Source organism: Acomys minous (assembly GCF_964271855.1).
Source record: "Acomys minous genome assembly, chromosome: 9".
Taxonomy (NCBI): Eukaryota; Metazoa; Chordata; class Mammalia; order Rodentia; family Muridae; genus Acomys; species Acomys minous.
The window spans coordinates 69,379,378-69,393,341 of NC_140490.1; the positions used below are offsets into that span (position 1 = coordinate 69,379,378).

The following is a 13,964-nucleotide window of genomic DNA, read 5'->3' on the forward strand; positions in this document are numbered from 1 at the left end:
CATTATCTTCAGAAATGCTAGCAAATTGATTTAAAAGATGAGGCATTCTTATCTTTAGATTGATGGATGATACCATGTCTAGGTATTAGCCCCCAAGGTATACATCCACTCACCCTGGTTTCTAAAAGAAGCAAATAGAAACAGAAACAGATCATTGTTCTTTGCTGTTTAGTGCTGGGATGAAGTTAAGATGAGTTGTTTCAGGATGTGCTAGTTCACAGCTTGGACCCTTCACAGCAGGGATTCTCAAGATAGTGATGGTAACTGTTACACTCTAAGGTTTAAAGTTCTACAATCCACCAGAGATACCATAACTGAAGTTGAGATGATTATAATATTTGATCAAATCAAGAGACCATAAAGGTGGATACAGAAGAAAAATCTTCAAATTAGGAATTTAAAGTTATTGTTAAAGAAAACATAATACAAAAGTTCTAATGGGGAAATGCATCAAAGCAAAAATACAAATTTTATAAGCACTAGTCACACCATTGGCGTCAAAATGTTGGCAAGCATAGAAGCTAAAAAATAAGAATTTTTGTTTCTTTTTCTTTTGTCTTGTTAGTTTTGAGACACAGTCTCCAATATCAACAAGGCTAGACTTGAACAATTAACTTTCTTGCCTCAGTCTCTCTAGTACTGATGTCATAGGAGTGTACCATTATATTTTCCTATAGTTTTTATAGACATCTAAAAATCTTCTCTATCTTCCTGATTCCTAAAGAAAAGTAACCTCAGGCAAAGACCCACCCAGAGGTCTGTCATGGTACTACAGCCTGAGAATGGACAGTGATGCCTCAACATTTCTGTTCCATTTCTCTATCTACAGGAACTTGTCTCTCAGCTCTCCAGAGCCAGGTACCACCCTTGTCAGGGTCAGAAGGAAAGTGGGGAACCTAAGGCTCACAGAGCCTCTCAACTACTCCCTGGCTTAGTCAGAGAGAGACTTCAGCTTTAATGAATCTCTCCATGGCCCAGCTGAGGGGATGGAAGATCTTACCTCCATGCACTCACCTGGACCTCTGTGGTGCAGACAGGCTCTGGGGCTGCTCTGGGAAGGTGACAGTTACCAGGTCATATTTGTACTGTTTTGATTTGTGGGGCTCTTGGTGCCATCAGGCATTGCAGTTTCATGTCACAGTGTCAGGGGGAAGGACGGCTTCTCCAAGGCCTCAGTCCCTGAAGCACAGCCTTCCTCCCTCTGCACAATTACTACATCTGTTTTGCTAAAAGTTACTTCAATCACAATTAGGATTTAACTTTTTTGAGAAGAAAGACGTGAGTCGAGAAAATGAACACCAACCAATTCTCTGTGTGCTGAGCATCCCGCCTCTCCAGACGGGTTTTGACCTTCCCAAAGCGCCAGGCTGGGACCTGATGTGGAACAAACCTCTTACTTCCCGTTTTTAAGTCCCTGTTAGACAGGAGTAGAATAAGTGATGCTCAGCACTTGGGATTCTGCTTTCTGTGCAAGTCCCATCAGCAGTGAAGGCCTTTGCCATACAGGAATTGCTTCACACGTGGATATTAACTATCATATGGGAATTGAAGTATAAATGCCTTATTGGCCTGTTCCAAAGCAACCCCTACTTGTTATAAAACTTCAACAACACTTCTCAATCTTATTATGCCTAGGAGTAGTCCTTCCACATACTTTTTATTGTAGTTCCTAGGAGGCCTTTCTTTCTTTTTTTTTAAACTTTATTTATCTATTTATTTATTTTTATTTAATTTTATTTTATGTCCGTTCCTGTGGGAGTGTCAGCTCTTGGAGTTACAGACAGTTGTGAGCTGTCATGTGGGTGCTGGGAATTGAACCTGGGTCCTTTGGAAGAGCAGGCAGTGCTCTTAACCACTGAGCCATCTCTCCAGCCCCTAGGAGGCCTTTCTTACCTGGATACAATATGATGTAAATAAATGTTTGTGGGCTGAGAATGAAAGCAACAATATCACTATTTTGTTTTTCTATGAAAAAACACCATTGGGTTGCGATGGGAGATGGGTTCAAGGTCCTATGTGCCCTGCATGATAGTGTCACCACACATGTAGGTGCAGTTGACACAAAACATTATGTCCCACAAGCTGACCTCACATAAATGATATTCCCATTACAGAGTGGTACTTGCAGTAATAGACCTTGACTGGGGAGGTGGCTCAGTGGTCAGAGTGCTTAGCTTCTGAGTATGGGTGCCACTTCACAACAATGCCTGCTGGAATTACAGCTTGCCTCACTACCCTAAAGGAAGCTATGTAGTGAGATTAACCATTTGGATGTGCTCTGTGTGTGATTTTAAGAAAGAAAGCCAGTGTTGGTACAAGCTATGGAACACACTTGAGCTACACTTATGGCTATTGTTTCTATTTAGTGTGCATTAAAATATCTTACATACAGAATAATAGAAATTCAAAAATATAAAACAGGAAGATCAATGAATTTGAAATAATGTAGCACACACCACTACTGAATCAGATGTTGAAACAGAGCAAAGCAAGCATCCTCTATGCTCACTATCTGACTGTTTGTATAATCTCACATCAGCATGTATCTTGTAAAGTGTGAAGGGCAGGATGTTCATTTTCATGATTTTTGAGAATCCTGTACATTAAGAGATATTTAAAAAACCACGCTTTTGTTTATTGCTGGTTACTTTCCTTCAATATTAGCTCTCCGATGTTGATACTCTGAAACCTCATAGACTGCACACATTGGGTAATTAATTTACAAACTTAATCAGGGTGAAGAGGTGGGCCATGTGCTCTTAAGCATACACCTATGATATTATGAAATAGACACACACACATGGTTTAATCATTTGTAGAATCTGTGAGGACCACAGGGAGGAGCAGTTCCTAGAAATAGACTGATTCATAGGTACGTGGGTATGTAGGGAGAACTGTGAATGAGAAGAGCTTGCCAATGCTAGACCGTTTTGATTCCCACCAATAGAGGATAAGAATTTCAGGCTATTTACCTTCTTGTCTACAATACTATTTTCTAGCTACCCCCCCCTATTTTTTTTCTGAGACAGGATTTCTCTGTGTTGCCTTGGCTGTCCTGGACTACCTTTGTAGACCAGGCTGGGCTGGAACGCATAGCAATCCACCAGCCTCTACCTTTCAGAATGCGTGGATTAAAGGTGTGTGCGTCACCATAGCTGGTTTGATTTCCCAATTTTTTCTTTTTAAAAAAATTATTTATTTTACTTTTATGTGTATATTTATATTATTATTCTTACACACAATAAACTACATACAGCAAGATGGACCATGAAACAATTGGGAATTATATAAAGGGTACATTCATAGTGTTTTGCCTATTTGTATGGCAACCCTGGAGAAAACATTTTTCGTATCTTGGTGAGTCTATAACTCTGAAAGTAAATCAACATCTATCATATCTCATCTCTATCAACCTAAAAACTTATATTTAGACCTAAAATATTTAACCCATAAACAACTAAGATTCATTGTGAAACTAAACTATCTGGTCTTCAACCCAAAAATTAATTACCTGAGTAAACAGGAAATGAAAGTTAGCAGCTTCCAAAATGAGAAAATGACAGAGACAGTTCGCTGCCTAGACAGTCACACAAACTCTATAATGTTGGAGGATTGCCTTTAGCCTTCTGGCCCATTATATCTGGCAGACATATTTGTGGAGCAGAAACTATTTAAGACTTGCTTACCCTGCCATGGCAGAGTTTGGCCATTGACTCTGCCTCTAGTTTCTAACTGTATGGTATCTGAAAATAGTTTTAAATTTCCAAAATTGAGTTAGACCATTTTCATAGAACTGTTGTCCTAATTGATGTATTTGTATTTCCAGTTTGGTGTTCAAGTCCTCCATCATTTCTGTGTTTAGTGGTGGTGATGGGGTTGATTTTATAATATCTACATACCTATTGAGTAAAGTATAAATAAGCCACTTTTCACTAATTCTAAAATTCTTTTATTTTTTTATTTAATTAATTTATTCAAATTACATCTAAATTGTTATCTCCTCACTTTTATCCTCCCATTCCTCCCTCCCTCCCTCTTTCACCCTACTTCCTCCCCTAGGTCTGTGACAAAAGGGGACCTCCTTCCCAAACACACGGTCACAGCCTATCAAGTCTCATCCTGGTAGCCTGCTTATCCTTCCTCTGAATGCCACCAGGCCTCCACACCAAGGGGAAGTGGTCAAATATGGGGCATCAGAGTTCTTGTCAGAGTCTGTACCCACTCTCACGCAACTGTGGAGAATGTCCTTTCCATTGGCTGGATCTGAGTAGGGGTTCAGTGATTACTGCATGTACTGGGTTGGTGCAGTAGGTTATGCAGGCCTCCTTGGGTCCAGATCTGCCCGTCATGATGTTCTTGTGGGTTTCTAGGACCCTCTGGATCTTTCTATTTCCCCATTCTCCTGTATTTCCCTCACCTGGAATCCCAATAGGTAGTCCTGCATCTCTCCCGATCTCTTGATAAGTGAAAACTTTCATTGGACATCCCTTTGGGGCTAGTGTCCAATTATAAGTGTATATATACCATGGAGTCTTCCTGTGTTTGGGTTAACTCACTCAGGATGATCATTTCTAGTTCAATCCATCTGCCCATAAATTTCAAGACTTCATTCTTTTTTAATAGCTGAGTAGTATTCCATAGTGTAAATGTACCACAGTTTCTTTATCCATTCTTCAACTGAGGGACATTTAGGTTGTTTCCAGGTTCTGGCTATTATGAATAAGACTGATATAAATATGGTTGAGGATATGTCCTTGCTGTATAGTGGAGCATCTTCTGGGTATACTTCAAGGAGTGTAATATCTGCATCTTGAGGAAGCCCTGGTCCCAGTTTTCTGAGATAGTGCCAGATAGATTTCCAAAGTGGTTGTACTAGTTTGTATTCCCACCAGCAATGAAGGAGTGTTCGTTCCTCTTTCTCCACATACTCGCCGGCATGTGGTGTCACTTGAACTTTTGATCTTAGCCATTCTGAAGGGTGTAAGATGGAATCTCAGAGTCGTTTTGATTTGCCTTTCTCTGATGACTGAAGATGTTGAGCATTTCTTTAAGTGTTTCTCAGCCATTCAATGATCCTCTATTGAAAAGTCTCTGTTTAATTCTGTGCCCCCTTTCTTTTTTCTTTTTTATTATTTAATTAATTTATTCAGATTGCATCTCAATTGTTTTCCCCTTGCTTGTATCCATACATTCCTCCATCCCTCATGCTTTTACCATATTACCCTCCCCTAGGTCTGTGACTGAGGGGGAGCTCCTCCCCCACTATATAGTCACAGGCTATCTACCAAGTCTCATCTTGGTAGCCTTCTTATCCTTTCTCTGAGTGCCACCAGGAATTCCCACCACAGGGAAGTGGTCAAATATGGGGCATCAGAGTTCATGTCAGAGTCAGTCCCCGCTCTCCTCACAAGTGTGGACAATATCCTGTCTGTTGGCTAGATCTGAATATGGGTTCAATGTTTACTGCATATTGTACTTGGTTGGTGCAGTAATTCAAGCAGACCTCCCCTGGGACCAGATAAGCCCATCATGATGTTCTTGTAGGTTTCTATGACCCCCTGGATCTTTCTACTTCCCCATTCTCCCATACTTCTTTCACCTAGAGTCCCAATAGTAAGTCCTCACATCTAAGCTAATCTCCTGGTAAGTGAAGACTTTCATTGGACATTTGTTTTGGGCTAGTGTTCAATTATGAGTGAGTATATATCATTTGAGTCTTTCTGCTTCTGTGTTAACTAACCCAGTAGGATCATTTCTAGTTCCATCCACTTGCCCAAAATTTTAGGAATTCCTTGTTTTTAATAGCTGAGTAGTATTCCACAGTGTAAATGTACCACAGTTTCTTTATCCATTCTTCAACTGAGGGACACTTAGGTTGTTTCAAGTTTCTGCATATTACTAATAAGGCTGCTATTAACATGATTGAGCATATGTCCTTGTTGTGTAGTGGAGTGTCTTCTGGGTATATTCCAAGGAGTGGAATAGCTGGGTCTTTCTCAGTTTTCTGAGAAAGTGCTAGATAGATTTCCAAAGTGGTTGTACAAGTTCACATCTTCAATAACATATTTAGAATAAGTGTTAAGTGTTTAGTCAGAGATTTAAACCTGCCAAAATCCCTGATGTCAATTCACTCCAAATCCTGATGGAAATTATTATTTTATGTTGGTTTAATGCTTGCTTTTTCAGAGATTCCTATTTTTCTAGTCCTGTCTTCTTCTTTTTTTTAAGTCCTGTCTTCTTGATTTGAAACTCTAAATCATATTTGATACCACATTCTGATATTTTTTCCTTTATTAATTTATTCTTGTTACATCTGAATGGTTATCCCATCCCTTGTATCCTCCCATTCTTCCCTCCCTCCTCTTTTCCCCTTATTCCCCTCCCCTATGACTGTTCCTGAGGGGGATTACCTCCCCCTGTATATGCTCATAGGGTATCAAGTCTCTTTTTGGTAACCTGCTGTCCTTCCTCTGAGTGCCACCAGGTCTCCCCCTCCAGGGGACATGGTCAAAGGAATACTACTCAGCTATTAAAAACAAGGAATTCCCGAAATTTGTGGATAAATGGATTGAGCTAGAAATGATCATAATGAGTGAGTTAAGCCAGAAGCAGAAAGACTCAAATGGTATATACTCACTTATATCTGCATATTAACCCAAGGGGCATGTCCCACGAAAGCCTTCACTTACCAGGAAACTGAGACAGAGAAAAAGACATTCTACTGGGACTCTAGATGAGAGACACATGGGAGAATGGCAAAGTAGAAGGATCCAGAGGGTCCTAGAAACCTACAAGTAGAACATTATGATAGGCAGATTTGGGCTCAGGGGTCCCTCTCAAACTAAGGCACCAGCCAAGGACAATACAGGTGGTAAACCTTAAACCCCCTACCCAGATCTAGCCAATGGTCAGTACATTCTCCACAGTAGAGTGGAGAGTGGGATATTACTTTCTCACATACTCTGGTGCCTCACATATTCTGATATTTTAACAAGTGATTCCTGTCTCACTGACATGGGCTGTATAAGGAGGGAGAGGAGACTCATCTCCCACATTATCTTGGCAAATGCTATAGGAAATTAATTTAAAAGACAGCATGGACTTGTGTGCAGGTAAGTGGATGATCCCATGCCAGGTCTAACCCCATAGACCCTTAGGAAGGCTTTATCCCTTCACCCAGGTTTTATGAAAACAAACAAACAAAAAACAGATCATTGCTCTTTGCTGCTTAGTGCTGGGATGAAGTTAAGATGAGCTGTTTCAGGATGTGCTAGTTCACAGCCTGGACCCTTCACAGCAGCGATTCTCAAGACAGTGGTGGTGACTGTTACACTTAGTGGTTCACAGCCCTCTACATGCAGCAGGAATGCACTTGAGCAGTTAAACCTACTCTGAAGATGCTTTTTCAACTCCCCATAGTATTTTAGCATTAAACTCTGTTCATATTCTGTTGGCCATGTGCATGTCCTTTTTAGTAAATATATATTTCTTCCTTCTCTATTTTTTTTACCAGGTTATATGATTTTTTGGCAATAGAATTATATACATGTCTCATGTGCTTTGATATCAAATGCTTATTAGGCCAATATTTGCCAATATTGAGTTCATTCCATGGCTGATTTGTCACTGTGTTAATTATTGCCTTTGCTAACATAGCTTTTAACCTTAGTCCCATGGGGCAATTTTCTATAACTCTCTTACTTTTGGTGTCCAATTTAAATGCCAATGGCAAGAACAGTGTCAAGGACTATTATCTCCAATTCTACCATCCAATTTTAATTCATCTTTATATTGAACTTTGTGTATGGTTTAAAGTAAGAGTCCAATTGTGTCCTGCTGTGTAAGGAAATCTAATTGTGCCTATATCATTTATTGCAGAGATTCATAATGAGAGTTTAGCATATCTGTGGTCTTTTATAGTTTTTCCAGAAAGGAACTAGTTTAGACACTACTCTTGTGGAATTGGAATCCTTAATGAAAATGAGAATGACTTCATGTACCATATGGGGAAGAATAATTGGCTCTACAAGAGACTAGTCATATTCTTGTGACTCAGATGCTTGGTATCAATTAGTTTTCATGGTGTTTGTAGAAACAAGACATATGAGATGTCTTCCAACATCTTCCTGTAAGGAATAAAGTTGTACAATTATGACAAGAGGGCTGACTAGAGTATATAACCATTGTTCCTCATCCATTCCTATAATTCTGTTAGTTTTCAGACCAAGAACATCTTGAACTATAGTGAATATGTAGACTCATACGGGCCTTGTACATGGCTAAGGGTTTCGGCTTTTTCTCACTCTTCCCAAGGTATCTGCAATCATTTTCGAAGGAAAAAGTCCTGGAGGGTAATATAAGACACCTCAGCATTCATGAAATGAAATATTCATTTCAAGATATAGACTTTCAAATTTTGCTAGATGTCTTGTCCCAGGTTAAAAAAAAGTCCTATATGAAATACATTAGCATTTTAGAATTCCCAATGCCTTGTAGGTTATGCATTAAAATACTTTTTAATATTTTTGCTTAGTTCATAAAATCTTGATCATGATTTGTCTGAATATAAACAGTGTTGATTCCTAAGAAATAACTTCCATTTTTGTATTGTTTTTAGAGGTGTGGAAGCTTTTGTATCTTCTACCAAACTTTGGGACTATTGGGTTATTTTTACCTCAATGTCAAGTAACCTGCTGTAAACCTAGTTTGTTTTCATTTGTAATAAACAACATGGGGGAAGAAAGGGTTAATTTGGTTTGTACTCCCTCTTAGAAGGAAATTACAGCTTTTCATGGAGGGAGATTTGGCTGGATCTCAGGCAGGAACAGAGCTAGGAACCTAGAGGTATACTGCTTACTGGCTTGTTCCCTCTTGAGTGCTCAGCCATCTTTCTTTTATAGGCTAAACTCACATTCTAAAGGCACTGCCCACAGTGGGTGTGGCCCCTTTAGATCAATTAGTAATTAAGAAATGATCCAGAGACAGGCCATGTCAGCTAGTGGTTTTTTTGTTTTTGTTTTTAGAGACAGGGTTACACAGAGCTCTGGCTGTCCTTGAACCTCTTTGTACAACAGGCTGGCCTCAGACTCACAGAGATCTACCTACTTCTGCCTCCCAATTGCTGGGATTATAGGCATGAGCCACCACACCTGGTTAGGCTAGTAATTTTGTTGTTGTTGATGTTCTTTTTGTTTGCTTTTGTCAATTTGAGGCAAGCTAGAATCATTTCATGTGGGACCAGGAACTCTCAATTGAGAGCATGCCTCTGTTGGATTGTTCTATAAGCAAGTGGGTCTAGCTTTTTCTTGATTAATGATTGGGGTGAAAGTCCACAGCACACTGTGATGGTGCTACTCCTAGCCAAGTGGTCCTGAAGTGTATAAGAAATAGAGCCTAAAACCAGAGGGAGTAAACCAGTGAGCATCTTTCTTCCATGGCCTGACTTCAGGTTCCTGCCATGATTTCCCACTGCCATGGAGTGGGATGTTGAGAATGTAGGCCACAATAAACCCTTTCTTCCACAATCTGCTTTTGGTCACAATGAATTATCAAAGCATTGGAAACCTTATCTAGAGCACAGGCCCAGAAGCCAATGTTTCCTGGTCAATTCTTTGGTTGAGGTTCCCTATTCCCAAGGTGGCTCTGGACTGTGACAAGTTCAGAGCTGACATCAACTATAGCAGCATTCATAGGCAAAGTGTGGCAGTGGTTCTCTCAGAGCTAGTGGTTGACTTGGTATTGTGTTCTAATGCTTAGGGTTTCCAGTGTCTGCTTCCTAGCTTCTACAATACTTGGTGTGCAACAATGCCACTCATAGATCCCTCTTTTAATTAATTTCTACTTTATTATATTACTCCTCCTGCAATTTACATGTTCTTAATTCTACTTTTTATTGGGAAAGAAAATAAATTTGATTTGAGGAAGTCAAACTATATCTAAATTGTCAGTATTTCTTTGGTTTTGTTTATTCATCTAAGTATCTTCCTTATTCCATACTCAACTATCTTGTCTTCATGATTCATCTTCTTATGTCTTTTCTAATTGCATTTCAAGGATTAACATTTCTTCTTTTGGCACCAATTTCCAATGATGTATTCAGGGACTATCTTCCTTATGTTGCTCCCTACACAAGTTCTTAGGAAAGTGTGACTGACACAGGAAAACTGTGAAAGTAGGATAAATAGGATAGTATTATTTTAAGCAAAATTCATTTTTATAAAGAAAACAAATCCAACAAACATGTTGGACTATGATATATGGCACTAATAGATTCTTTTTTTTACTTGAAAAAATATTTTAATAACATCATATTATTTATCAATCCTAACTTAATTTTATTTATTTATTTTTTGCTTTCTTTTTTTCTCCTTTATTAATTTATTCTTGTTACATCTCAATTGTTATCCCATCCCTTTTATCCTCCCATTCTTCCCTCCCTCACTTTTTCCCCTTATACGCCTCCCCTATGACTGTGACTGAGGGGGATTACCTCCCCCTGTATATGTTCATAGGGTATCAAGTCTCTTCTTGGTAACCTGCTGTCCTTCCTTTGAGTGCCACCAGGTCTCCCCCTCTAGGGGACATGGTCAAAGGTGAGTCACCAGAGTATGTGAGAAAGTAATATCCCACTCTCTACTCTACTGTGGAGAGTGTTCTGTCCATTGGCTAGATCTGGGTAGGGAGGCACTAATAGATTCTTAAAAGTTTGTCTTGATATTGCACAACAAAATTAAATGAAACATTCATTATTTTTTAATAGAGAAGTGAAAGACCCAAGTGTATACAGTAAGAGAAGAGAGAAACATGAGGAGTGTAAGTCTCTCCACATAGATTCCAGTGTGTGCTTAACATGGGAAGTCAGGAAAATCATGACAAATCTTTTGAAGGAGTTTCATCAAATATCTTATTCTCAAAACTATGTATTCTATCAAAATATATTTTTGGTTCTATTTAAGAAAAATAAAAAGCAAATAATTTAATTGGGAGCCAGGACATATATCCCACATCTCTGAGACAGAGAATGACAACAATGGGCAGTTCAAGGCAAAAAGATTTCCTCAAAAAGAGACACGAGTTGTTTTCAGAGTCAGTATTTTGTTTATTCACAAAATTCCTGTGAATGGATTAACAATGCAATGAGCACTGGGAGGGAAATATGAAATTAATCTTCATATGCTTCCATTAGCTTAGGTTATCTAAAATGAGGCAAGTGCTCTTTCCATCCTTTCTTATGCTTCCATGGATAGCATTATGACTGATATGCAATTAAATATTGTTCTATTGTATCTTACATGGAATTAGTCAGAATAGATTTTTAAATGAGTTAAAAGCCACCTTATGCATCATAACAGGTTGAACATGCTCATCTTTTCATATGTTCAATGACAAAAATCAGAAATGGATATGGATAGCTGTTTGTACATCACAAGCAGAAGGAACTGTTAGTTGACATCTGGTTTTGAAAATAACGGTGCAGCATGTGAAGGTTTTTGCTATATGTCTGATATACACAGTTTGAAAGGGAAAAGCAGGAGGAACCCTGTGATTAAGGTCACCCTGTTCAAATAGTAAATGCCAAGTTAGCCAGAACTACAAAGACTCTATCTCAAACCCTCACACTAAGACTGAAAAATAATGTACACAATTATATCTGCAAGATGAAATCTAGAACTGAAATTGCTAAGTCAAAGTCTGACTGTGACAGTAAGTTTGCAGAATGTGTAAGGTGCTTGTTTCTCAAAATTAAATGTAATACATTTATTTTCATCATAATTGTTAACATGATAATTGTATAGTTCTATGAGATTCACTGTGATAATTACACACAGCATGTATCATGATGTTCTGCCATGATTCTACCATGAATGATCCTTTAAAGACACAAGAGAATGTCAGCTATTTCATGAAGGATGGCAAGATGGAAAGAGACATTTGAGGCGTTCAGCTTTCTTCAGCCTTATTATTAGCTAAGCACTGTCACCATTTTGTGAGTGAGATCCCCCTTTATGTGCTTAAATTACTGTTAGTATATGTCTTATGTTCAACAAAACAAAAATATCAAGTTTTCTAGTTTGCATGCTGAAAGAATCAATGACATGTATCAATGCCTGATCTGTCTCACTGAGTATAGCAGCATCTAGTCAGGTGTCCATCTCTGTGAATCAGCATAAAGGGACTGAGAACTGCATAACCAATGGTTAGGAACTCTGGAATATATAATACTGTGGAAGAATCATCTATGAAAAAAGTAAAGTATAAACAAATAAAACAATCTGCCCAATAAAAGAAAAGAAAACACACCATAAGAAGGAGGACACTTTGAGCAGCTCTCAGCTCAGGGGGAGTTCTGTAGAGAAGCTTGGAGTTCTGAAGGTAGAGGACATGCTGGTGGTGCTTGTGGAGAAGAAATACCATGTAGCCACTGGCCCCTCCCATGGCACCCTGGAACAATGCATCTCTCAGGACCATTAAGATGAGAAAAATCCAACTCATTATCCAGCTTTCAGGAAGAAAATAGCAATAGTTGCCACTTTTCTTAACCTGTGTTATGTTCACACTGTTGATGTTTTTAATGTAATACGTTAAGTTCACGCTGATCAAAGAATTGAGTACCCACAAGAAGAGCAGTGAGGACAGAATGTGCTGTGGAGTCTTCAGGTTGAGCCTCTGCCACATGGAGTGTCTGGGACTGATGGTGATGGCCTGGACCACGGTGAGGAGACTACTGGTGCAGATTGAAAGGCCCCGGGACACTCTTGCCAGGTAAACAACAACTTTGCAACTGGTGTCATCTAAGAAGTTTCCAAAATTAAAGGCTTCTATTGTCTTTAGCATCCCCTTTGAAAGCAGCATTATGATGTTTGTAAGTGCCAAGTGAGCAAGGATGAGGTGGATTGGCTTCTTCTCAGTGCTCACAAACATGTGCATGTAACTCATGAAAACTAAGATGTTCCCCACAATGCCAAGGCCAGTGAGACAGAGGAAGACTGTGCCCTTGACAGGGTCCAAAACCATCCTTATATCTGAGGCAGGAGTACTTGATCGAGCAAGCACCTTTTTGAGGAAATAATCAGTAAATCATGTTAGTTATCAGCAAAATATCTTTCAAATCTCCTTCCTTGTCTGCAGCATAAGGTAATGATATGTTATTCAGATTTATTGCCATAGAAGTTTCTTCTGTGGCATTCTCTGTGAGTAATGCTATATAGACTCAGATGCTATCAGGAAGACTTATTTTTAAAAATCTAAATTTCCAAGCTATACATTTAATTCGTACTATTAAACTAAAGCTACTTGTGTAAATACAGATATCTCTCACCTTTGGTCTGTCTCATCATGGCTCAGGTAACACCAATGGCCCCAAACAGTATTTCACCAAGCATTTTATGTTTCAATCTATCACATTCCTGTAATCCAGTTCTGCAAATCTTGCATTCACACTCACCTGTCTGGCTCCAACATGTGGAATATACAAACATCTGTGAAATTCTGTTGTTTTAACATAGAACTCCTCTCAAGTTTAACCACATTTTGATTTCTATAGCACCTCTTATTTTCACAATATTCTATTATGTCTTTCAAATTGATGAGTGTAACATTTCCTAAGTTACTTCTCTTGTTGTATATTAGATACTTAGACTCCAGTATTCCCATAGATTCATACTGAAAATCAAGTCGGATTCTATGATTGTATAATGAGCCACATACATTAAGATTTTAAAATTGGATTTTCCAAGATGGCGGCACTGATAATGCACTGTATTTGATCTACAGAAAGGAGACTAAGGATCCTACTGGGAGCCACAGATTGACCTGGAGAACATGAGGAGAGAGGGGTCCTCACAGTGCAGACCACAGGCAGGTCTGGCATCTGGTCATCCAATTGCCCATGGAGGATGGGACCCAGTCCCCAGGGTCGGTACCATAACCTTCCTGCAAACTGCAAACTGTAGCCGTGCTCTATA

The 13,964-nt window shown here is 39.0% G+C and overlaps 1 protein-coding gene across 1 annotated transcript; it reads right to left on the bottom strand.

Annotated features, from left to right (window-relative positions):
• Nucleotides 1-12,019: 12,019 nt before the first annotated feature.
• Nucleotides 12,020-13,014, bottom strand: LOC311606144 (vomeronasal type-1 receptor 4-like; the record flags this gene model as incomplete). The annotated part of the gene is made up of 1 exon (XM_084797213.1): nucleotides 12,020-13,014. One exon carries the CDS (start codon nucleotides 13,012-13,014, stop codon nucleotides 12,118-12,120), a length of 897 nt encoding a protein of 298 aa, XP_084653339.1. The 3' UTR covers nucleotides 12,020-12,117.
• Nucleotides 13,015-13,964: the final 950 nt, after the last annotated feature.